We start from the raw sequence: 23,055 nt of genomic DNA, 5'->3' as shown, positions 1-23,055 counted from the left end.
GCTGTGATCTGGAGTTTCCCAGCAAGCTCAAAGCCACATCCTATCTGATCCCAGGAAAGCAACTCTGACTTGATAGTCCCCCTCCCCTCCTCCCTTTGCTCCTGTCCCCCCTGTCCCAAGGCATCCCACCCCACTGTGGGCTGGCTGAGGTGTGGCACAGCAGCACACATCCCCTGGAGCACAAGTCCAGCTGTGCCTCACTAGAGCCACCTGATCTTGTGGCATCAGGTCTGGAGTGGCCACAGGAGTTGAGCGAGGTGGGAGATGGCATTTTCCAGCCAACTTCCAGCCTGGCACAAACTAATGGAATGAAGCCTGTGGAGAGCAGCTACAGCTGGAGCACCCTAGGCAAGAGGCAGGATTCAGGACTGGGCAAGCTCCCAGCTGGGTGAGTGTCCCAGGGTGAAAGTAGCACTGCCAGGCTGTGCCAGAGTAGCCCCAGCCTGCTCAGTGCCACTGGGCAGAGCTAGTGCCATGGTGCAGGGCCACCCCAAAATCATGGAGATCTGCCAGGTCTCCGTGGCTGGCAGGACAGCAAGATTGTCCCTGTGCCACCAGGTGGCAGCTCCTGTTCAGGGACCTGTGCTGGGTCTGGCACATCCCGATCTGGCACTGTGTCCAGGTACTGTGCACAGCCCTCCAGCTGCCCACAGTTCATGGCCCAGGGGCTCCCTGGGCTGGGGAGGGACACGTGGAGCAGCGGTTTGGTACTTCACAGCCACAAGGTGTGTGCAGAGCTGTGGCCTCTGCTCCTGCAGCATGGCATGGAGCTGAAGGCAGCACAAGCAGGGGGCTGATGGTGGGATCAGGTCTGACATCCTGAGGGATGCTCAGACACAGCGACTCCTCCTACTGCACGGACACAATACCCAGTGCCAGCGACCAGTGGATTCCCCACTGCCAGCCAGGAGCTCTGGGGGCTGCAGGATTTAAACAGAGATGTTTGATTTGGGGGATAAATACACCACTGTGCCTCAGCGTGTCCAGAAGCTCCTGTTATGTCAGCCCTGCTTTTTTCAAAAGCTCTTGGTGAGTACCTTGAACTGTTATTACAGCTGTGCCAAACTCCTGCTGGGACTCCCCAAGAGTTAACAGCCTCTAAATATTCCCTGCCAGATTGCAGAAACCAAAACTACTTGTCACCCAGAAGCTCTCATGGTGTCACCTTCCTGGTAGGGCTTCAAATATTTTTCTTCCCTCTTTCAGTCTGACTGCTCACCTGTCTAGCAGAAGCAGAGACTGGGGATGAGGCAGGAGGAAGCAGGTATGGACTTGCTGGGGGACAGGGATGTACCTTGGGGACAAGGAAGTGGTGCAGAGCCCATCTCATCCCTGCTCCTGCTCAGTCCAGCCCTGCTCTCTGGAGCCTTTCTGGCTTTGGTCTCACCAGGAGCAGGGACAAGGTGGGCTGTGCACTGTGTTCTGGGGGTTGAGGTACCTGCTAGAGGTGGCAGCCAACACCAAACCCAGCCAGGAGGGAACACTGGGTGTGCCACACACAGCTCCAAGGCAGCCTTGTGCCATGGTGGCACCTCAACACTGCCTCTTGCCTTCCCAGGTGAGAAACTGAGGCACAGAGCAGCCAGAGCTGGAAACCAGTGCCCAACTTTTCAGCATGGAGGTGCTTCCTCTGGATGTGTTACTCTCAAGCTGCTGTGGCTGATTGGATTCTGTGGGATATAGGTATGTGCTGCTCCAAAAAGCACACAAAAAGCTCTGTGCTGGGGACTTACCAGGTGCTATTTCTGTTCCTCTGTTGCTGAGAGGGTTTGGGGCAGGCCTTGGGTGCAGAAGGTGGGGGGTTCCCCCTCCTCACCTCTGCTGTGTGGACCTTCTCCCTTTCTTGGGGATGTGGTAGCAGGTAAATCCAGTCGGACCAGAAAAACTATTGATAATAGGGGAGGGAGAATAAGATAAAGGAGCAGCCCAAGGCTTTGTTGTGCAAAAAGCACCAGCTCACCTGCCAGGAGCCCTCACCTCCAGGTGCTGGAGCAGGGCCCTGCAGGCAAATAGCTCCAGGGGGTGCAGCAGGACTCCTCTGCCAGGTGGAGCAACAGGACCTTGGGTGCTTGCAGGGCTTTCCCAGCTTGGCCTAGCCCAGCCCTTTGGGTGGTAAATTCTGGAAAAACTCTTTCTGGGTCCTGAAGACATCCCAAGGCTCCCTCCATCCCTCCCATGGCAGCCATGCAGTGTGACATGGGACCACACAGGTGGGTGGACAAGGGGCTGGCTCACCCACCCACATGTTGTCCCCTCTCCCCAGTTCTGGGGACAGAGCCTGGCCTGAGCCCATGGACATGTGGCTTTGAGCAGACCTCAGGGACTGGCTGCCCTGCTAGGAGCAGAGCAGGATCAGCCCTCATCTTCTCTGCCTGGTCCAGAGCCAGCAAGAAGGGGGAAAGCAGTGGCTTGCATTGTCACCCTAATTTCTCAGAGGTGTTGCCCAGCTCAGCACCCCTGCAGAGCATAGCCCAGAGCCTCCCAGATTGCCTCATGCCATGGAGAGGGGATGGCCTTTGAACTGTGTGTTTGGCTTATCTGGGCCCTGGTCAGCGGTCCAGGGCTGACCAAGGGCTCTGCCAAGCACAGGCACCTGCAATGAGAGCTGGGTGGGGCCAGCAGGGCCATGGGGAGTGAGCCAACATGGGCCAGCCTAAGCCACATGCTGCCACTGCTCGTGAGCTCCCAACCTGCCTCCTCAGCCCATGGCTCTTCCCCAGACCTTCCTGCTTTGGGGAAGAGCAGGAAGGGACTATAGGGTGTACTTCCCTGCTGGGCCACATCCTGCCATACTGGCACAAAGACCACAGAAACACAGAATCAGTTTGGGTGGAAAAGGCCTCTGAGGTCATCAGTTCCAACCTTTGACTGAACACCACTGTGTCACCCAGACCATGGCACTGAGTGCCACATGCAGGCTGTCCTTAAACATCTCCAGGGACAGTGACCCCAGCGCCTCCCTGGGCAGCCCATTCCAATGCCTGACAACCCCTTCTGTGAAGAAATTCCTCCTAATGTCTAACCTAAACCTCCCCTGGCACAGCTTAAGGCCATGTCCTCTCATCCTATCACTGGTTGTCAGGGAGAAGAGGCCAATCCCCAGCTGGCTACACCCTCCTGTCAGGGAGTTGTAGAGGTCACCCCTGCAGCTCGTCTCCTCCAGGCTAAACAACCCCAGCTCCCTCAGCCTCTCCTCATGAGATTTGTGCTCCAGACCCTCCACCAGTTTCGTTGCCCTTCTCTGAGCAGGGCAAACCAGGTCAGTTTTGCTGCACAGCTACATCCCCAAGCCCCTTTCCCCACCTGCAGTGTGGGGCTGTGGGCATGGCAGAAGGGCACAGCCCAGCCCTGAGCATCTCTAGTCACCCCCATCTCCAGGCATCCTGTGTGTGGTCACTCCCCGTGACTTTGGTTGTGACAACACCTACAAATCCAACACAAATCCGAGCAGAGAGTGCCAGGGAGCATCCCCAGCCGGCGCTCTGCCTGACCCCGTTTCCCTCGGCAGGCAGCCTGGCGAGAGGAGCTGTGGCCGAGCTGCTCCCGCTGCCCTCCCCGCCCCACCGGGCAGGGGCTGTGCGTCAGCCTCCCGGGACATCTGCTGATGAATTTTTCATGCTGCCATGGCCGTGCCTCCGCAGGCAGCCATATGGCCCTGCGTTCTCCAGGGGGTGACACAGCCACCCGCTCCGGCGGCTCCGCTCTGCCTTTCGGGGATGGGCTCTGTGAGCAGATTTTTGGCACTTTTTAAAATGTACCTCTGACCCGTGCTGAATGAATTTGGATGTATAAATCCTCCGGGAGATTTTTGGAGATATCATTCTCCCACCTGCGCAGTTCATCACGGCAAAGACCATGAGATTTTCCTCCACCAACCTGTGGCCAGCAGCCAGCTGGTGTAAAATGTGTTTATTCTCCTCTCATGCTCCCTAGCCATGGGGAGGGATTGGGTTCTGTTTCCAAGAAGTAATCACTGGAATAAAAAGCCCAGGCTAAAAATGATACTTGCTGGTTTTCATTGTAATTTCTTTTATGTTCTTTTCCTAATCTTTATTTGGCAACTACCATCCTAAAACGTTTTTCACACTTATTTAACTTCTAAATTCAGCACCACTTAATTTTGGGGCATAGTCCAAAATGCATTGTAGCACAAAACAAGTAGAGCAGATGAAGAACTGTGCATCTCATTTTCACCCCGCTGAAAATAAAACCACCAGTAGAAAACCATATATCATGGAAACAGAGAGATGTGAAGAAACCAGCTCCTCCAGCCCTTGAAGCTGCCACTCCACCGGCATTTGCATGATTGGGCCATAAATGTTTCCAAATGGCAAATTCCTGACTTCCCCCAGGTCGCTTCCTCTGGACCATTGGTCATCCATCTGCAGCCAAGCCTCACTATGTCCCTTGTGACTTACACGAGCAGTTGGTAATAATTAGCTGTGGTTAACGAAGGCCAGAGTCAAGAGCATGTGAGCCAAGGCACCGGATTGCAGGGAGAAAATCCAGCAGGTCAGAGCAAACCAGGCAGACCCTGAGGCACAGTGGACACAGCTCCTGGCTGGGGGACCTCTGAGCAGGACCCCAGGCTCTCAGCCCTGCTCTGCTGACTCTGAGTCTTCCAGACTGGGAGCAGCCTTTAGTGATAAAGGCAAAAACCATCAAATCCTTCCATCAACATACCCCCATTTCTCTGAGCTCCTTTTTGCCACTGGGGTACGTGTGACTCCCTCCTCCTGCCTGTCCTTTTGTGGCTTTAGCTCCAGCTGAGATTTATTTAGGCTCAATTTCATCCCTGTGTGTCCAAGTGGTGATGGTCTGTCCTATTCTTCCAGCTTCTTGCCTGTTCTCTCCTTCCCTGTGCCAACCCGTGCCCAGCCAACCTTCCTGCAACAGCAAGGAGGGTTCCCTGCAAGTTTTCTTTAAAGTCAGCCTGGCCACCATCCCTTTGTGGTGTCCCAGGTCCTGTGCCCTCTCTCCCAGTGGGATGAGGCCAGTGGTGACACCACTGCCAGCCTCAGGCACAGACCTGCCCCAGTGTTCACACCGCAGCCTGGGCACACTGTGGATGCCACTGCAGTGCCATCCCCACCCAGCCAAAATTCCCAGAGGACCAGGGCTGGCAATGGAGGGATCTGTGGTAATGGAAGCAAGTGGAGATTGAAGCAAACTCCTGTTAAAATGGGTTTTGCTTTTATCTTCCTTTGAACAAGAAGCATCGCTGCAAACATGTCTGGGCAGGCTGGAAAGGAAGTGAGGAGTGGTTGGATCTGAGGGGATAAAGGAGTGTTGTGGAAAATGCAGCTGTGAGTACACTGGCCTTGGGGTGCTCAGTGGGACTCAGGAACAGGGATGGGGTTTGGCCCCGGGTTTTGGGGTTAAATAATGAAATTTGTGGAGGGGCTGGAGGTGGGTGACATCCTGGAACAAAATGGGAGCACTCAGGGAGCCACGGGCACCGGGTTAGGGTGGAGCAGGGCTCAGCATCACACTGCTCCCCGAGTCTGGTGACTTCCTAAAAATCCAACTCCCCAAAATCCCTTCGGTTCAACCGAAAAGGCTTGTTTGCCTGCCGAATCCCTTCCCCCGCTGCAACAAACATTTTGGTATGCACATCCTTTAGTTCACAGGCTGGTTCTCTCGGAGCTGAACTAAAATAACACCGAGATACTCTTTCGAAAAAGAAATTGGAGCACACCCTCTCCGAAAATACCAAAATAATTCGTGCAAATTTCTTCCCAAACCTGTTTTTCGTTTCCCCCCAACCCAAACTCTTTGTCGAACTCACCACGAAGCACCGAACATTTTGTTTGCTGCAAACACAATTGTGGATGAGCGATCTGTTGAGCCAGAACGTGGCTAGGGACCCGGGGACAGCAACCCATGAGTGTCCCCGCTTCTCCCTACAGGCAGCACCCCACCTTTGCCCCTCCTTCTCCCCTTTCCCCCCACATTTGTTCCCTCCTGGTGGGTTCACCGGCTGGCTGCGGGTGACCGCGACACGGTGCTGCTATCGGGCACCCCGAGGTGAGAGTTCATCTCGACTTTAGAGCCTCCAGTTTCTGATAAGCACAAACTAACCCGCAGGAGCAGCGGGGCCGCCGGGTGTCCGTGTGGGTGCAGCCGGCGGCGAACGCACGTGTTTGAGCCGGATAAGAAAGTTACAGAAAGGGAAACCCTGTTTGTGAGCTGTGGGTGGGTGGCATAAAAAAGAGAAAAAAAAAAAAAAGAAAAAAGAAAAAAAAAAGAAAAAGAAATTCGCAATTCGCTTCTGGTCTGGGTAAATGTTTAATCTCCAGCTCGGAGAAAAAAAGCAGCTCAAAAGTGCTTTTTTCCCCAGCAAGTCTGAACCAGTCAGCCTGGTGCCTCCTCCCTCCGGCTCACACCCTCCCTCCCACCGCTCCGGAGGAATATCCCAGCCTGTTCCCAAGTGCAGCTGGGCACCGGGGCAGGACGGAGCCACCACGGGGGTGTCCTTGCCCACCGGGCTGCGACAGGAGAGGGGCAGGGAAGTTTGGTTCCCGGGGCTGCTGCCCCGCTTGGCTCGCCTGCGCGGCTCCCGCAGCTGAAGTGCCCGCGATGGGGTCCCCGCACTGGAAAAGGCTCTGCCTTCTGCTCCTGGCAGGTTTAACATCTTCCCTGCTCCTCTACAGTCACTACTACGCTACGGTGGAGGCTCCCACCAGCCAGAGGATCATAGCCAGGTGAGGGGGGACGGGGATGGGGAGGCGGGTGGTAGGCAGGGATGTGCAAATCCAGCGTGAGGTGCCGTGCAGTGGGATGGGGAGGGGGAATCGGGGTGCCGGTGTGGGTCACTTAGGGTGGGTTATCCCAGCTCTGCCCCCGGCTGTTGGCCGGTTTGAAAACGTGCTCGCAGCAGGCTCTGCCCGCGCTCTGAGGAGTCCTGGGCAGCTGGCCACCAGCCGAGCCCAGGGCTGCCCAGAGCGGGACCCCAGAGCCATGGGGGTCTCTAGGGTGTCCCCGCGTGGGTTCAGCCCATCACAGTGCAAACAAACCATTGCTGAGTCCAGGGACGGCTGAGGTTAGGATCAAACCCGCTTCAGCTGCCGCCCGGAGCCGCCGCGTGTTCCCGCCGGGCTGCTGCAGGATCGGAGCCGCCTGATTGTCCTGGGGAGGTGTGACCCCCAGGGAGCTGCACCGAGCCCCCCATTGCACAGGCAGCTGCCCCAGTCCCGCATCCCCTGACTACCCTCCTGGATCCCCGGATTGCCCCCACCGCTCGCGAACTCTCAGGGCTGCAGCGTCTTCCAAACTCCAGCAATTCGCAACTCCCCCTTCGTCTGCCTTCCCTGCACCCTCCAAACCTCCCGAAGCCCCTTCCCGAGCCTCGCCCGTGCCAAGCGGGGCTGCTGGGTGCCCCACGGAGCCCTGCGGAGAGCGGCTGAGGGGGCAGGGGCAGGGAACCTGCACAGCGCTTGGGCTGCGGGACCAGATGCCCTGTTCCCTGCGAGCATCAGGTGCCGTGCCAGGAGAGCGCTGTGGGTGTCCCTCACCTCCTTCTGGGCGCTCCTGGGTGCCACGGGTGTGACAGAGCCCAGCTGCCTGGGTGCTGCCCGGGAATGGGGAGTGCTGCGGGACCAGAGCCGATCCTGCGCGCAGGGTGAGATCTGCAGCGCGATTTGCCGGGGGTGCAGCCGGCTGGGCTGCCCTGAGGTTCAGACCTTCTCTCTCCCCCAGCCGGGATCTCTCCTCGCCTGATGCCATCCTGCCCAAGGCGGAGATCCCCTCTCCTGCCAGGCTGGTGGATCAGGAGTCTCGGCAGCAGCCGAGCAGGGTCTGGCTGTTTCCAGCCTCGCCGTGCAGCGGTGCTGCAGCCAGCGCTCCCGGGACCGTGCGGGGCACTCACAGCTGGGGTGGGGGGCAGCTCCCCACAAAGAAGGGGGCACTGGGGCCCGTGAGGGCAGCAGAACATCCCCAAGGACCACGCTGGAGCTGGGAATGGAAACCAGCCATGCCCTGGCACTGGGTCTGTGGCCCAGCTGAGGGTGTGCAGGAAAGGCACGAGATGGAAGCAGGGAGCAGGTTCTCACCACCACATCAGGCTGTCACTGTCTGACCCTGCCTGGACCTGGCGCAGGCCGAGGTCACCTTCCTTGGAGAGCCAGCCCAGGCTCTGACCCCTTGACCAATGGGACCAAGGGTCAGCTTGTCCAGCCCCAGAGAGGGGCCCAGGGTGAGGTGATGTGGAGCTGACCTGTGCTCCCATGCCCTCCTGGACTCTCCTCTTGGCTTTAATTCAACCCCTAAAGCTAAACCCAAACCAGAGCGCTGCTGGTGGCTCTGATTTGCTGCATTTACAAACATGGCACCCCATGAGTGCAGCTCGTCCAGGTGGAGCTGTGTCCCTGGAGGAATGGGTGCTGCCCTGCCGCTGGATGCAGGGCTGAGTCTGGAGCTGGAACTGGGATAAATGGCGCTTCACACTGCTCGGGTGCTATCTCAGAGCACTCCCTTCCCCCTCTGCCAGCGAGGCCAGCAGGGTCAGGGTCCTCCTGTGGGTGCAGGTGATTCAGTTTCACAGGTTTGTGTGAGTGGTGTCTCCATGCAGAGCTACAGGGGGACAAAGGGAGTCAGGAGGAAGCTGATCTTCGGATGGATAGTGGCTGCTGCAGCCAGATCACCCTAGAACCAGATCACAACAATGCCGAGTCCCCCTCCAGCTCAGCACAAAACTGGTGGGCTTATGGAAATGGGCAAAATGCCTTGGTCCCTGCAGAGCCAGCCATGCAAGGATGGAGGGAGGCAAATCCTCAGAACGCCTGGGGTTCAGCTGGGCACAGCCCTGTCTCACTCCCTGCCCGTCCATCTCTCCCAAACTCCATTGGTGAGCTGCTGGCTCCACTCGTGACTTTATTATTGGGGCAGATGGGATGAGCACGGAGCTCTGCCAGCCTCCCTGTGCCACTCCAGCCCTGCACCACGGAAAGATATTTTCTGGAGCTCAGCCCTTCTTGGTGAGATAGAGCAAGAGAAAGTTCTTGTTGCTGTTTTGGTTCCCTCACATGTCTCTGTGGAGCCCTGGGAGTATTTGCTGAAGATAAGGCTGAAGTGTGTGCTCACAACACTCATACACAGTGTTATCTTCCGGAAATGAGGGATGGCTACAGACCAGAAACATCATATTTGTGAATGTCACGATGGTGAGGGAGTGCACCCAGGCTTGGCTGGCTCTGCTGCCACCACCGGTGCCCAGGCAGCCACAGCCACTCCTCCCCACAGCCCCATTGTGCATCGCTCGGTCCCGGGCAGGGTTGTCATCTTCTGAGTCAACCAAGCAGCACGAGGTGCTTCACCACATCCTGGCGGGTGACGTCAAAGTCCTTGGCTCCCTGTCATGCCGCCGGGCCACTCTCTGGTGGGGGGCCAGCAGCCCCACACCCTTCCAGGCAGGGTTTGGGCAGCAGCAATGCTGGGGACTGGCTCCAGCACCCGCAGCTGGCAAGCAAGTGCAGGGAGGTGCTGGCACTGATTTATCAGCTCGGCACAAGCCCTGGAACAATGAGCAGGTGTCACCCACTGCGTCCGGCCATGGGTGGAGGTGAGGTCCAGCTCCCATGGAAGGTCAGCAGGAGCCAACCTGCCAGGTGCCTGTGCCCACCTCCCTGCATTCTGGGCACAGCCAGGCTGAGCCCTCTGGAGCTCCCACAGCATCCCAGAAAGTACAGCACCCTCCCACTGCCACTGCCCAGGGCTTTGCCTTGCCCTGTAGCCACTGGGGTGAGCCAGGGAAGGGGAGGGGAAGAAACAAGAGCAGGAGAGCTTGGAGAGCTGGGGAGGGGCTGGGTGGGCAGAGATGTGCAGCTGGGGCTTGTGAACCTGATGGGAAGGGCTGGGAGGAGAAGGAGGGAGGTGGTGGGGCTGGGGAAAGCTGTTTGGATGCAGCTCAAGCCTGGACACGGCAGGTGAGGACAATGCTCTCAGGGTTTGGTGGGGGGCTGCACCTCTGTGGCTAGAAAATGAGTGGGAGGCCAACCCAGGGGCCTTGTACACAGGGAGTTCAGTGCTTTGCAGGAGCCAGATCAGACAGCTCTGGGGTTGGAGCAGGGAGGTTTCCCCAGTCCCTGGTCCATCCGTTGGGTGGTGGAGGTGTTGATAAGCTTTGCTGGTGAGGCACATGGGCTGGGGATCACCTGCATTGTGAGATGGAGGCAGCAAGTGGGGCTGGGCAGCTCTCTGGGGTCAGCTCTCTGCACCCCAGGGCACTTCACTGGGGCTGCAGCATCCAGAGCTGCTGGCTGTGGGGCACTTGTGTGGGAGAGCTCTGCTCTGCAGGGTGTGCTGTGGGTCCCTGGGCTGAAAGAGCAGCTTCCAGTGGAACCACCAGGTCTGATGCAGAGCTTTGCTGGCCTTGCCTGTGCTGTGTGCAGACCCTGCACTGCCACACACAAGCCAAGGGAATGGGCAAGTTTGTTCAGGCTGGGATTAGCTGGGTGCTCTGGGGTAACACCAGAAAGGCTCTGCAGAAAACTGCAGCTCTTCCTCTCCATGAGACCCTATTGGGAATTTTTCCTCCCTCCTGTCTCTGCCTGCTCAGCGTGAGCCTCAGGGGTGAGCTGATGGGGGCTGCACTGTGTTGATCCCTGGACTGTGTTTGGAGTGGTGAGGGCTTCACAGGGCTCTGCTTCTGCTGGGAACCTGACATCCCATGGGATACCACGGCAAGATGCACATTCTTGATTTAAAAGCTGCCCTGGTCCTGTTGGGGCTCAGCCTCCTGCACCCTCAGCATCCCCTGCCTGGAGCCTGCAGTGCTGGCATGGTGCAAGGAAGGTGCTGGGACTAAAGCCAGCTCAGCACTGCCTTTTCATTCATGCCTAGGGAGATGCTCCAGCCCCAGAGCCAGACCTCAGACAGAGTGCTGGGCTGTGCCCCCATGTCCTGCCGTGCCCCTAGAGTGGCACAGAGTGGGGTTTGGATGGCAAAGGGGTCTGGGTCCCCTCCCAGCCAGCGCTGTGGGTGCTGTCGGTGTTGGCAGGGGCCGTGGCAGGGACAGAAACCCAACTCCTGCTGTGCCCTGTGCCAGGCAGTGTCGCGCCAGCAGGGGCCAGGGGGAGGCAAAGCTCCACTCCCCACCTGCCTCTACCTGTCCCCAAGCTCCCAGGCACAGATCCCATGACAAGGAGCCCTTGTCTCCTCCACAATACCTCCCTTCTGGCTGCAGCACCTGCCGGCCGGGCTGGCGGCGGGGCCGGGGGGCTCTGAAGGGCCTTTCTGTGTGGGGATGAATGGGAGCCTGTTCCCCTCCGGTGGGCTCCCACCTCCTGCCTGCCAGGCTGTGACCCTGCCCAGCCCCAGCCCCAGTGCCCCAATGGCACTGGGTCAGCTCAGCCTGGCCCCGTGGGGCTCAGGGCACCCCAAATTGTTTGGGATGGGCAGCCCCTGCTGCTAATGAAGGATCAGGGCATGCCCCAGCTGTCTGCATGGCAGAGGGGGTCTCATGCCCCCCACACACCCCAAGAGCCTCCAGACCTAAATTGCTGATTGCTTCTCCAGTATAACAACCAAATGTGTCCTGCTGGCCGGTCCTGCTTTTCCCAGCCCAATCCTCAGACTCAGGGATGGGGGGAAGAGCCAGGGATGTCTCAGCAGGATTCCCCCAAGGCTGCAGGCTGGGTTGGGTGTGGTTCTTGGTATGTGGGAGTCCTGGAAGTGGCACCCACCAGGTTTGTGGCTGCACAAACCCTGTATTTTGCAAATCCACTTCCCTCCACTTGCAGACCAGGGTGGGTAGGTGCAGGCAGCAGTGAAGGGGAGGCATATGGAGGGGTCACAGTCCTGCCTCGTGGCTCTCACAGTCGGGGTGCTCATTGTCACCTTCCCAGCTGAGCCCTTGCTGTTTTCTCCCAGCCTCCTGCAGCCAGAGCCGCTGATCCTGGCTCCCTCAGGGACACCACGTGGAGTTGGCAGCCAAAGGTGGGCTCTTGGAGACAGCTCGGAGAGGTAAGGAGGGAAGATGCTCAGCCATCCTGGTAGGAGCTGGGAGCCCCCTGCCCACTGTGGTGTTCCCCAGTGCCAAAGTGATGGATTTTTAACTGTGGCATATGTTTCCCCCATCCCAGCGGGAATTCCTTCAAGCCCTCTGCTGAACTGGAGGAACCAGAGCCCAGCAGAAAGCAGGTAATCCTTGGCACAGCACAGTAATGTCCAGGCTGCCTCTCCGTGCTGGGTTGTGTTGGTTGAAGGGCTGTGTGGGGAGGCTGAGGAGCAGCAGCATCCTCTGGAAGGGTTTTAGAGAGGATTGGCCTTGTCCATCAAGTTGTTCTTCCCTGGCCTCCCTGCTGCCATGCCCCAGTGTGGAGGCTGGAGCCAGCAGCACCCACTCCCTCCAACCCTCTGACTCCTGGGCTGGAGACTCATGGATGAAGCCAGGCTCTGGGGGGAACTGTTCCTGTTCCTGTTCTGTTCTATAGAGCAGAGCCCCTTAACTGCCCACACCTGAAGGTGCTGAATCTTTCACAATCTAAGCCCTGGTTGTCTCAGCCTTGCCAAGCTGGGTGCCAAAGGCAGCTCTGCAGCAGTAAAGCAGGGCATGAGGCAGTGCCCTGCCTGGGTGACCCTGCAGAACATGTGATGGACAAGGAGCATTTCTGTCCCTGGGTTTGTCCTCCCTTCATGCCTGCTGTGGGGTGGAGGTCACAGGGAAGGCAGACTCAGGCAGGAGACTGAGCAGGGATCCTCCTTCCTCCCTCCCAGCCCAGTTCCTGCCTCAGATCAGTGATGGCCAGAGCAAAGGCAGACCCCAAGTTTCGGGAGATCTTCAGCTTTGACAGCCCCGTGCTGATGTGGGACCAGCACTTCACCCTGGAGACCTGGAACAGGCTGAAGACACGACACGTCCCCTATGGCTGGAAGGGCTTGTCCCTCGCAGGTACAGACCCAGCTGGGACGTGGGGCAGCTTGGGGAGCCCAGCAGAAGGGACTGGAGATGTGGGATAGGCAGAGGAGCCCTGCAGAGGAGCCAGGGACCTTCATCTCTTTCCACCCCCCCTCCCAGGGCACAGGGTGGAGGGCATGGCTTTGCAAATGCTCCTGGCTGCATCTTGTGACATTTTCCCTGAATAAAAGCTCCAGTGTGTCCGTGATTATTAACTGGGGCCGGAGGAGCTCAGACAACCCTCTCCATTGTTGTGCCTGGAGATTGTTTCCCTTCCCACCCCAAACCCACTCTCTGTTCTCCCCGGCAGCCGCCAGCTTCAATCCCTGGCCTGGGAAGTGCTGGGAACAGCAAGGGGGAGCAAACCAGTGGCAGTTGCAAGGAGACATTGTCAGGAGGGGACGTGGCCAGCACAGGCAGCACGTGGCCACCCCAGGGCTGGGGCTGGAGATGTCCAGATGCATCCCTGTGCCTTGCACAGCCTTGGGTGGCTGTTTGTAGCAGGGTTGGGAACACGGGGAGATACAAGGAGGTGCCACCAGGCTGGGAGTGGAGGCACCGTCTGGTGTCCCCATTTCCCACCTGCAGACCACTCTCCTGCACGGGGCTGGTGTGAATTTTCTTGTGTGCTGCTCCTGGCTGTGCTCTACAAGCTCTGTGCACACTGTTGCATGTACTCACAGGACACACACCTTTTCCCCACTGACCAGTCCCATCCTGCTCCATTCCAGTGGTGGGCAGCACCCTCCAGCTCCTCAACACCTCGGCCAACAGGCACCTCTTTGACAGAGCCACCTTCCCCGGGGGCTGTGTCCGCTGTGCCGTGGTGGGCAACGGTGGCATCCTCAACGGCTCGCGGCAGGGCAAGGCCATCGACAGCCACGACCTGGTGTTCAGGTGAGGATGAGCTGCAGGCAGGATGGGGCTGTGGGTGCTGGGGAGGTGCAGATCTGGACATGTGTGCCTTGCTTTCCCTGCAGGATCAACGGGGCTGTGATCAGAGGCTTCGAGGAGGATGTGGGGACTAAGGTGTCCTTCTATGGCTTCACGGTGAACACCATGAAGAACTCCCTCATCGCCTACGAGGAGTATGGCTTCACCCACATCCCCCAGGGCAAGGTGAGACCATGAGGGCTTTTTGGGGAGGTGATCCCAAATCGTCCCTTCAGGCTTGCTTCTCCCCATCTTGGAGCGCTCAGTCTTTGCCTGCTGGCATGGGCAATACCCTTAAACCCCCTCCAAGTGCCGTGTTTGTGCTCCTGCTGCAGGACCTGAAGTACATCTTCATCCCCTCGGATGTCCGTGACTATGTCATGCTGAAATCAGCCATCCAGGGCAGCCCAGTGCCCGAGGGATCCGACAAGGGGGATGAGTGAGTAGCTCCCCAAGATCCCCCAGCACCCCTGGTGATGCAGGCATGACTTACCTGTCCTCACCCCATGTCTGTCCCTATTGGGATGAACCCTAAGGAGTTCCAGGACTCCTGTGACAGCTCTGCCCTTCTCCTTGCCCTGCTGCAGGCCACAGAAGTATTTTGGACCAGAGGCATCTCCAGAGAAGTTCAAGCTGCTGCATCCTGACTTCTTGCACTATCTGACAGCAAGGTGAGGGTGATGAGGACTGTGGCTGCTGTCTTGCTCTGCTCCAGGCTGGGCTCAGACCACCTCCCTCCCTCCTCTGCTTGCTCCAGTTCAGAGCAGGGGCTGCCCAGTACCAAAATGCAGCCCCAGTCTTGCCCAGACACTGGAACCACCCCTGCCCTGCTGTCTGCAGGCATCTCTCCCTTGCCATTGCTGCGCACTGCAGCATAGCTCACATCCCCTCCTACACCTCCCTGTGCTCCCCTTGCTCCCATTCCCCAAAACAAATTATGTTTTGTCCCAGTCTAACAGGAGCAAAGGTAGGGCCCAAGGGGAAGGTCTTCTCCTGCCTTTCATGAAAGGTACCTGGCTTGAGGTTGTTCCAAACACCAGAGTAAAAACAGTAAAAGCCCATTTGGCCTTTTACCAACCTCTGAGCAAATGAGCTCAGCCTTAGAGAAGCCATCAGAGAACCCACCTGAGCCTTGTGTTTCACTCTGTGCTCCTGCCTTACTGGGCACTGGTTTCACTGGAGAGGACTGGGTGGGTGTGGGTCTGGGGGCTGCAGGTCTGTGCCAGCCCTGAGCCTCTCCATCCTCTGTGTCCCTGCCAGGTTCCTGCGCTCAGAGCTCCTGAACACCCAGTATGGCTCTCTCTACATGCCCAGCACTGGTGCCCTCATGCTCCTCACTGCACTGCACACCTGTGACCAGGTAAGGGCCACAGGGCCACCATCCTCCTGGGGACAAAGGGGTCCCCCTTTGGCTGCTGTGGGGCTCCAATGTGTCCTGGTGACTGTCCTACATGTCCCCTGTCCCTGAAGGGAGTGTTGGTGGTGACAGACCACCTGAGGTGAAGCCTTAACCCCATCCTTTGCCTGCCCCATCTCCCTCCCCACAGGTCAGTGCCTATGGGTTCATCACAGCCAACTACGAGCAGTTCTCAGACCACTACTACGAGGTGGAGAAGAAACCTCTGGTGTTTTATGCCAACCATGACATGATGCTGGAGGCAGCACTGTGGAGGAGCCTGCACAGAGCAGGGATCATCACCCTGTACCAGCGCTGAGGCCGGCAGGTCGCCCACAGGGGCAAGTCCAAGGACTCCTGTGGCTCTTCTCCTATTTCCTGAGGGTCACCTTCTCCCTCCTGAGGGCTCTTCCCAGCTGGCCAGCCAGCCCATGGAGCAGAGCCACTGCAACACAGCCAGCAGTGATGTGAGGGTAACAGGGAAGCTGAAGCTGGTGGAGAAATGCTGCATTTCCTTGGGGATCAGTGTGATTGAACGTGGCTTTTGGGGCACCCAGAAGTGCCACAGCACGTGGCTGTGAGCTGCCAGCCCCACAGACACAGCTGTGGGGCAGCAGTGGCCCCTGTGGAGCACAGGAGGGGCAGGGTGATGCTGGAAGAGGATGCTGGGTAACAGCCTTCACCTTAAATGCTCATCACCACAGTGGGACCACAGCAGGCAGGATAAATCCTTGCACTGGAGACCAGGAGACAGGAGCTGGCACGGTTGGAGAACACCTCCTTCCCAGACTGCTGAAAGCCCCAGCTCCCACACGTGTGGATGTGTGCCACATTCCAGAAGGATGTGTTTTCCTCCCTGGTCAGTGGCCCAGACAGTGGGACAGACACACAGTGGGCCCTGTCACTGTCCCCCTCTCAAGGTCTGGCCTTTTCTGACAAGGGGCTTAAAAGCCATCAGCTACAAGGAGGATCACAGCAGCTCAGTGAGGACACAAGGAACACGTCCAGGCTCTGAGCAGCCTGGAACTGACACTGGCCTCAGCCATGTGTGTGTGGCACTGGGTTTGTTGGGCTTTTCTTGCACACGGACTGTGTGGTACCCTTTAGAGGCAGCCCCACACCAGGTGGGTCAAAGTGATCATCACTAACTTCCGTCCCAAAACCCCAAGGGAGAGGAGGGTCCTGAAGCCTTCAGCTGTCCCTAACACATCACCACTGCTCAGGGAGACCCACCTGGGGAGGCTCCTCCAGCTGGTGGGGGCTAGAGGGTGGAGACACATCAATGTAATCCAAGACACTTTCCCACTTTGTGTAATTACATAAATGTTGAATGATTGTTTTCCTTAATGCCTGTTTCTGTTGTTTTGATGATCTGGGTGGGGTGAGACCCCCCTGCCTCCCACAGCAGAGGAGCAGTAACATGGAGCAGAGACTTCAGCTGGGGAACAGCTCCAGAGGCAGATGAGATACAGACAGGTTTAAATCAGACTGAGAGAGCTCTTAGTTCTAAGCACAGCCCTTTTCCACTTGGAATGGTATTTGCTGCACGAGGCTGCTGTACAGAGATGGCAAAAGATACCCTGGCCCTGAGCCAGGGAACCTCCAAACCCCCTGAAGCTCCCTGCAGGCTGCTTCCAGCCGGTTCACAGACGGCAGGGTAGGCTCCAAGCCTGTTCCAGATGTAATCTCTAGCTTGGGGCCCATCTTGTGTTCCCACGTCTCAAGTTAACCTTTGTTCCCATCAGAGCCACCTTACACTGGTACCACAGCAGCCTGTCAGGCCTGTTTTGTGTTCCCAAACACTCAGCAAAACCTCTTTTGTGACACGAAGGAGCCTGATCCTCTCATCCCCTGGCCAAGCTCCTCCTAAACCTCCTCAAACCAGCTCTCAGGTGACATCAGCAGCACCCTGACACTCAGGAAGAGCAGGGAAGTACTGTCATGGTGCTGCATCTTGCCTGGAATCACCCAAGTTCACAGGCACCGCAGCAGGAACTACACTGTGCACCTTCCTTTCCCCTCTCAAAAAGGGAAGTTCCCAGCCAAGGGTGGAGCCTGGGGCTGGAGTTAACTCGGTTTTAAGGACTTACCAGCCATGGTAAGCAACCAGGAACACCATGGCTGCACTCTCAAGCAGACCTTAGCCTTTAGTTAGTTTTGTCACACTGCTGCCATGAATTACTTCAACCTTCAGCCTCTGCAGACACTGAAGTCTGTGTGTTACCAAGATTGCTATGAAGGCAAACCTGATAACGCATCTACTATGAAAGGTAAGTTCACAACTGCCATTCCAGGAGGTGTTTTAATCCAAAATCCTTCCTACCTGCACAAAACCGTTTCTGTAACCTTTACAAAATAACCAAATAAAAAACAGCTTCAACTCTTAAGATTTTCCACAACTTATTTTATTCTGCAACAGAAGAAAGCAGGGAATCACTTTTTCCTCCAGCCACCTGTAGCTCAGGTCCTGGTGGGAAAAAAAAGAAAAAAAGCATCAAAGCAGCTGTAAAGTTCCTGATTTGCATTACTTGATCTGGAGTATAGGTCTCAGGAGACAAAACCTTGCTCCCAACCCAAGCCAATGGCATTAGTAACCAAATCCTTTTTGGTTTTAATGGTCACTTACCCATGGTGTGGCTGCAGCACCCACTGAGCAGTGAGGAGGAGCCAGGTAGCCATTTCAAATGACAAATCAGTGGTAATTTTTCACATTCAGTCCAGAACAATCTTCCTTCTGCTGCTTCTAGAGCTGGGAGACACCACAATGCAAGTCTGTAATGGCTTTCCTAAAAACCTCTGTTTGGAAACAATTCCTGCCCCTCTGGTCTCAAAGCACCAAGTAACTTCTACTTTTCCCATTTATCATCAGGCTGCCTCTCCACTTTCTTTTCCCTGTTACACCTTGGAAACCAAAAGCTCTGGGTGCTTTCCCCAGTGCCTGATCCTGCCTGGAAGACAGCTGTGCTGTCAGAGCACCCAATCTGCCTGATTTGTGGTGCCATTCCCTCCCCTTTCACACACCAACCTTGATTCCTGACGTTCCCTGTCACCAGCTCTGCCAGGCGGCCTGTCAGAAGCTGCTATTGACCTTCTGCAAACAAAGCCAAATTCTGCTCAATAAACTGTAAAATCATTTAGCAGAAGGCAGCTGTCAGCTGCCCGAGACAAAGTGCTGTTCCAGCCTGTGTGCTCAGTGACTGTACATCAAGCAAGATAAAAAACGCATTTCTTATCTGCCCTTCAACCTGTCACTGTTTGCACAAGGAACTTGAAAGCTCTTTACAGCTCTAAACTGTGCTATGACAACAGCAGCTCTGCAGCTGTGGCAGGGCTGGGCCTGAGACTGCACTTGGCTGCTGTCACACATCACAGGGTGGCAGGACAGGGGACAAATCCTGTCACTTATGCCTGTGGATTCTTTGTAAGGGGCAGGGCACCCACTAAGGGAAGTACCTGAGCCTCAGTGGACATTTTCCTCCTCAAGGAGTGTCAGACAGGGATAACAGCACATCACAGGCTCAGTCTGTCCCACCCTTGGCTACACAAACCCCTCATGTTCCCCAAAACCACACTCTGTACACAGACACCCAGTTGTTCACCCTGGGATTTTTCCTGGTAAACCTTCAGAGATTAGGCTCAGCAGGTGACTCAATCTGGCATACAGTTAATGAATTAAAAGCAAACAACACACAATACTGAAGAATTTAAGAATTCTCTTACCAGCCTGAAGCCCAACATAGCAGCTGCCCTCCTGCAAAAGCTGCCTTTAGGTAACAGCAGCCCCAGGATTTTGCAGGGCCATCTCCTCCTAAATGCAAGTTGCAATGAAAACTGTTAGCAGAATTACTTTAAGTACAGTTTGCCCTCTTTTCCTCACCTCTCCTGAAAAAAACCCAGCACTGGATCACAGAGCAAGAATTAAAGACAGAAATTCTCCATGCAGAGACACACAATTTTTCTCTCACCAACTTAGCAGAGCAGAAACCCATCTCTCAAGACACAAAGGAGCCTGTTTGCCAGGGGGCTGTCTCATTCACAGACAAGAAACTTTGGGAGGTGGATGCTATTAAAATCCTTGCTTAGGAAAAAAAAAATACACCAGCTTTGAGACGTTGGCGGTTTGGACCCTTTTAAGCTGCTTCAACCTGACATTCTCCTCATCATCCCCCAGAAACCTCTCAATCCAACTCATTCCTTGCACACAAGAATAACCCATCCATCCAGGGTGTAATTTGTCTGTGGATTTATCTTGAGAAATGCATTCATCAGGCCTGGAAGAGCCACATCCCCTCAGGTGAAGGACTCCTCAGGGTGTGTCCTTCCCAGGATGACCCTTTGGAGCAGATGAGCTGCACCTCCCCACCCCCAGCAACCTGGTGCAAGTTTCAAACTGTCCCAGGGCACCTTCAGGCAGGCAAAGAGAGCAATTACTCTGTCACTAGGTCTATTTCTGTGACAGACACAGTTATGAGATGAGCTGTGTCAAGTGTCTCCATAATGGCCTGTCATCCAATCCCTCCTACCTCTAATCCTTCTGCTCTGGCTCATCTCTGACCACGCTGAAAAGCAGGTGCTCTGTTGGGCACCAACACCAGCAAAACACCCATTCATTCCGTGCTGCCTTTCAGCTTGTGCTCATGACAGCAAAGGACAGCACACCCGGGTGGCAGCTGTGACAAAGCTACAGCCTTGATTAGCTTAATTACACTCATCAAGCCGTTGGGCTCTTGTATTCCATCCCAGGAGCGCCGGGGATGCAGGAGGATATCATTTGATACAGCAGAGTGAGTTTTTCTTCCACAACCCACCAAGAGGAGAAAAACCAGACTATGCAAAGCCAGATGCTGCTGTTTCTCACCATTGTGCAGGTGCACTGTCAGTCCGGAGGAGAAATCAGCTCCCCAGCCAGGATAGCGTTCTTACCCCTTCTCGACAGGGTGCTGTGCCCTGAAACTGAGGAACGGAGCAGAGTTAGTTGAGGTAACTAATCATTCCTTTACCTTTGTGTCTCCAACACTGAGCCTCAGAGTTACGCTTCCACAGAGGAAAGACAGATTTCAGACAGGGATAATATCATCACTAGCTCAGCTTCCAGAGCAGCTGAAGTGTGCAGGAGCACCCCAAATCGCCAATCAGCTCTTGCCCTCGTGGCTGTGGCGCTCCTCACTCGGGTGGCACTGACACCTGCGGGTACAGGTGGCTCTCCCCCGCCTCGGGGTGCCCGGGGACAGCAGCGCCCCGGCTGAGCCGCACCCGCTGCCCACGAAACGCTCTCCCCCAGGCGCTGCTGGGGAAGAATCTGCACTAGCGGAGTGAAACGCTGAGCGCCAAGCCTTGCTCGGGCCAGTCCCCTGCACCTGGCGCAGCCCCGTCACAGCAGGGCCGGAGCCTGCGGGACGAGCGCCCCCGGCCTTGCTCCCCCCAACCACCATGGCGGGGACACGGGCCACCATCACGCCTCCTCCATGCAGTCCTCGAGCCCTCGCCGCAGCCCTGCGGGCGGTCCCGGCGGTGCGCTGGAGTTCCCCGCACACTCTCCCGCCATCCCCACGCCCCGAGGGGCCGCCGTGCCCGCGGATGGCGGCCGATGGCAGCCGGGCCCACTCACCACACGCAGCTCCGACGCCATGCTGCTCCAGAGGCGGGGAGGGAAAGGGGGGCCGCGGGTGCTCATGGGAACTGTAGTCCTGCTCCGCGAGGGCTCATGGGAACTGTAGTCCAGCCACCAGGGGCGCGGGGGCTGCCGGGAAGCGTAGTTCCGTCCGGCAGGGCTATTCAGTGCCCCTGCCACTCCCATCCCGCTCATTAAAGGCATTTATTAATTATTTAATAATTCTTCACCTCCCCTGTTCGCTCGAGAGACCTGTGTGATTGTGCTTAGCACGCTAAATACTTCAAAGGGTTGAACAAGCATTATCTCATGGAGGAAGGGGCTAATTAGCTGGAGACTGGGGATTAGTCAGAGATTAGTTACTAAATGTATGTGCTGCTCTTTGAATATGCAGTCTTCCAGGATGTGCTAAGATTTTCCTTCGCTGTTAAAACCTGACATGAAATCCATAGGATCTTATTTAGCTTATACATGAAACAATAAATGAAACTATAACTTATATATAAAACCATATATGATCCTATTTATTTTGTATATGAAGTCTATATGAACGTTAACAAAGTGCAGACAGAACCAAGGGGAGGAAAAATCAGAACTGCTAATACCAACTTTCTTGCTTCAAAGTTTTATCCATCCTTGAGTTAAAAAGCTTCAGTGAATGGGAATGGAAAGGCAAAAAACTTAAACCTGAAAGCAGCCAAGTCTGAGTACAGATGACAACCCAGTGTCAGCCCTGAAGTGTTTGGGATTGGCATTCCCTCGGAGCATTTGGATCACAGGTGTGCTCATGGAAAGTTGCCAGATTCCCACATTCCCCTTGCTCTCCAGAATGGTCCATGTTGTTTCTTAAAGTTTCTCTTAAGAAGACAACAGGCTGCAGGAAGCTTTAAAATAAAAAATGTGCAACAAGGCTGTGGGGAGATGCCAACATGCCCAAAATAAGCTGCTTATTTTGGAACACTGTGAGGTATTCCCCGGCCCTCTGCAGATGCAGAAAGCCTGAATGCTGTCCTGGCAGGATGGGCAGAAGCCTGGGAAGAGCAGCCTGCAGAGAGTTCTGGGCTCTGGCATGAGGACAGGAGAGCCTTGGTGCCTCACAGGAGGCTGTGGAATGAGTGTTTGGCCTGTAGGGAGGTGGATGCTGGTGCAGAACACAGTAATTAACACAGCTTTCGTTGAAGCAGCCTTTGCTCCATGAAGATTTGGCAGGCAATCTGCCTGGCTGCCTTTAGCTTCCTAAACAAGCAAATATAACCCATCTAATTCAACTAGAATTAGCCCTTTAAGTCCCCAAGGGAGGCAAGTTTTAAAAAATAAAACAACTAAAATCCCCTTTGTGCAGAGTCCAGATCCTGGAAGGAGAGAAGGCATCACTTGGACGTGCTGAGGGATTTGCCACTGTCTCGATTTTTGGGTGGAAGCAGCTCAGCCCACAGAGTCTGTGTGTGCCTATAAAAGGATAAGCTCTGCCAGGTACCAAGTAATGAATGGAGCCAACAATTAAAAGCTCAGGAAAACAGCATGAGCTAAGCGTGCAGCCGACTGTCCCAAATTATTCACGGTTGCGGCGCATGGATAATGTTTCCCAGGATCTCTTGGAGTCAGAACAAAGACTCTGGGTGAAGAGGGATAGTCAGCGCCTCGCCCATGCCCACGCTTTCCAAATTCTCTGCAACTTCACCTGTATGGGAATCCACGGAGTTTTCTGAGCTCTTCCCTTTAGAGGGCGACCATGTCCCGCAGATCTCCGGCACGGAACCTTCGCCGGGAGCTGCAGGAGCAGGCAGAGCCGCCCGAGGTCAGCAGGATGTGGTGGATTTTCTGAAGGTCTGCGAACCTCCCGAGATGTGAAGGAAGTTACAGCCTGGTCTGGAAGGTTCTGTCTGAACATACTCTCCTTCCCCAGGCAGCTGCAGTGCAGATCCCAAGGGCAATTTGGACATAATTGGGATAGATTTCCTGTGGCCAATCTCCATCTGTTATGGTATTTTCTTGCTCCAGTCTCTGAAAGGTTGAGCAAGTGAGAAAAGCTTTGAAAAAGGCATTTAGAGCCCCATGTGAACTCTTGTGGGCTGCTCCCAGCTTCCCTGCAGAGGATCTGGAGGGGATTTCTTCCTCCCACAAATCATATGAGACATCAGTATCTGTCCTGCAAAGCCACAGATTTACCCTCTCCAAAGAAATTTGGGCCAAGCTGTGAGGTGTTTGGTTACCCTTAGG

General features: G+C 55.9%; 1 protein-coding gene, 1 long non-coding RNA gene and 1 other non-coding gene across 6 annotated transcripts; 1 reads left to right on the top strand and 2 right to left on the bottom strand.

The window, feature by feature from the left end:
- The first annotated feature begins 6,118 nt into the window (after positions 1–6,118).
- Positions 6,119–16,571, top strand: ST6GALNAC2 (ST6 N-acetylgalactosaminide alpha-2,6-sialyltransferase 2). The gene is made up of 10 exons (XM_085077873.1): positions 6,119–6,704; positions 11,869–11,961; positions 12,081–12,138; positions 12,715–12,889; positions 13,627–13,792; positions 13,876–14,014; positions 14,164–14,267; positions 14,416–14,499; positions 15,089–15,188; positions 15,376–16,571. Exons 1-10 carry the CDS (start codon positions 6,580–6,582, stop codon positions 15,541–15,543), a joined length of 1,212 nt encoding a protein of 403 aa, XP_084933999.1. The 5' UTR covers positions 6,119–6,579; the 3' UTR covers positions 15,544–16,571.
- Positions 16,572–17,607: 1,036 nt separating this feature from the next.
- On the bottom strand, positions 17,608–20,947 carry LOC146429619 (uncharacterized). Of its 4 annotated transcripts, XR_014855622.1 has the most exons (6): positions 20,833–20,947; positions 20,083–20,177; positions 18,945–19,032; positions 18,250–18,315; positions 17,851–17,973; positions 17,608–17,691 (listed from the first exon to the last, which is right to left on the bottom strand). It is a non-coding gene; the product is annotated as an uncharacterized LOC146429619 (long non-coding RNA). The 4 variants fall into 4 exon arrangements; XR_014855620.1 differs by having other exon boundaries at positions 17,851–18,315; XR_014855619.1 differs by having other exon boundaries at positions 17,851–19,032.
- Positions 18,678–18,746, bottom strand: LOC146429620 (small nucleolar RNA R38). The gene has a single exon (XR_014855687.1). It is a non-coding gene; the product is annotated as a small nucleolar RNA R38 (small nucleolar RNA).
- Positions 20,948–23,055: the final 2,108 nt, after the last annotated feature.

This window comes from Lichenostomus cassidix, chromosome 18, assembly GCF_008360975.1.
Source record: "Lichenostomus cassidix isolate B80296 chromosome 18, HeHo_3.0, whole genome shotgun sequence".
In the NCBI taxonomy this organism is placed as follows: Eukaryota; Metazoa; Chordata; class Aves; order Passeriformes; family Meliphagidae; genus Lichenostomus; species Lichenostomus cassidix.
Note: the sequence above shows the minus strand (reverse complement) of the source record. Positions and strands in the feature narration are given on the sequence as shown.

Excerpts from the sequence above, each read along its gene's own strand:
- ST6GALNAC2 (XM_085077873.1), top strand. The coding sequence starts at position 6,580 with ATGGGGTCCCCGCACTGGAAAAGGCTCTGCCTTCTGCTCCTGGCAGGT. Across the intron at positions 11,962-12,080 it reads CTTGGAGACAGCTCGGAGAG|CGGGAATTCCTTCAAGCCCT; the intron begins GTAAGGAGGGAA and ends CCCCCATCCCAG. Across the intron at positions 14,500-15,088 it reads TTGCACTATCTGACAGCAAG|GTTCCTGCGCTCAGAGCTCC; the intron begins GTGAGGGTGATG and ends TGTCCCTGCCAG.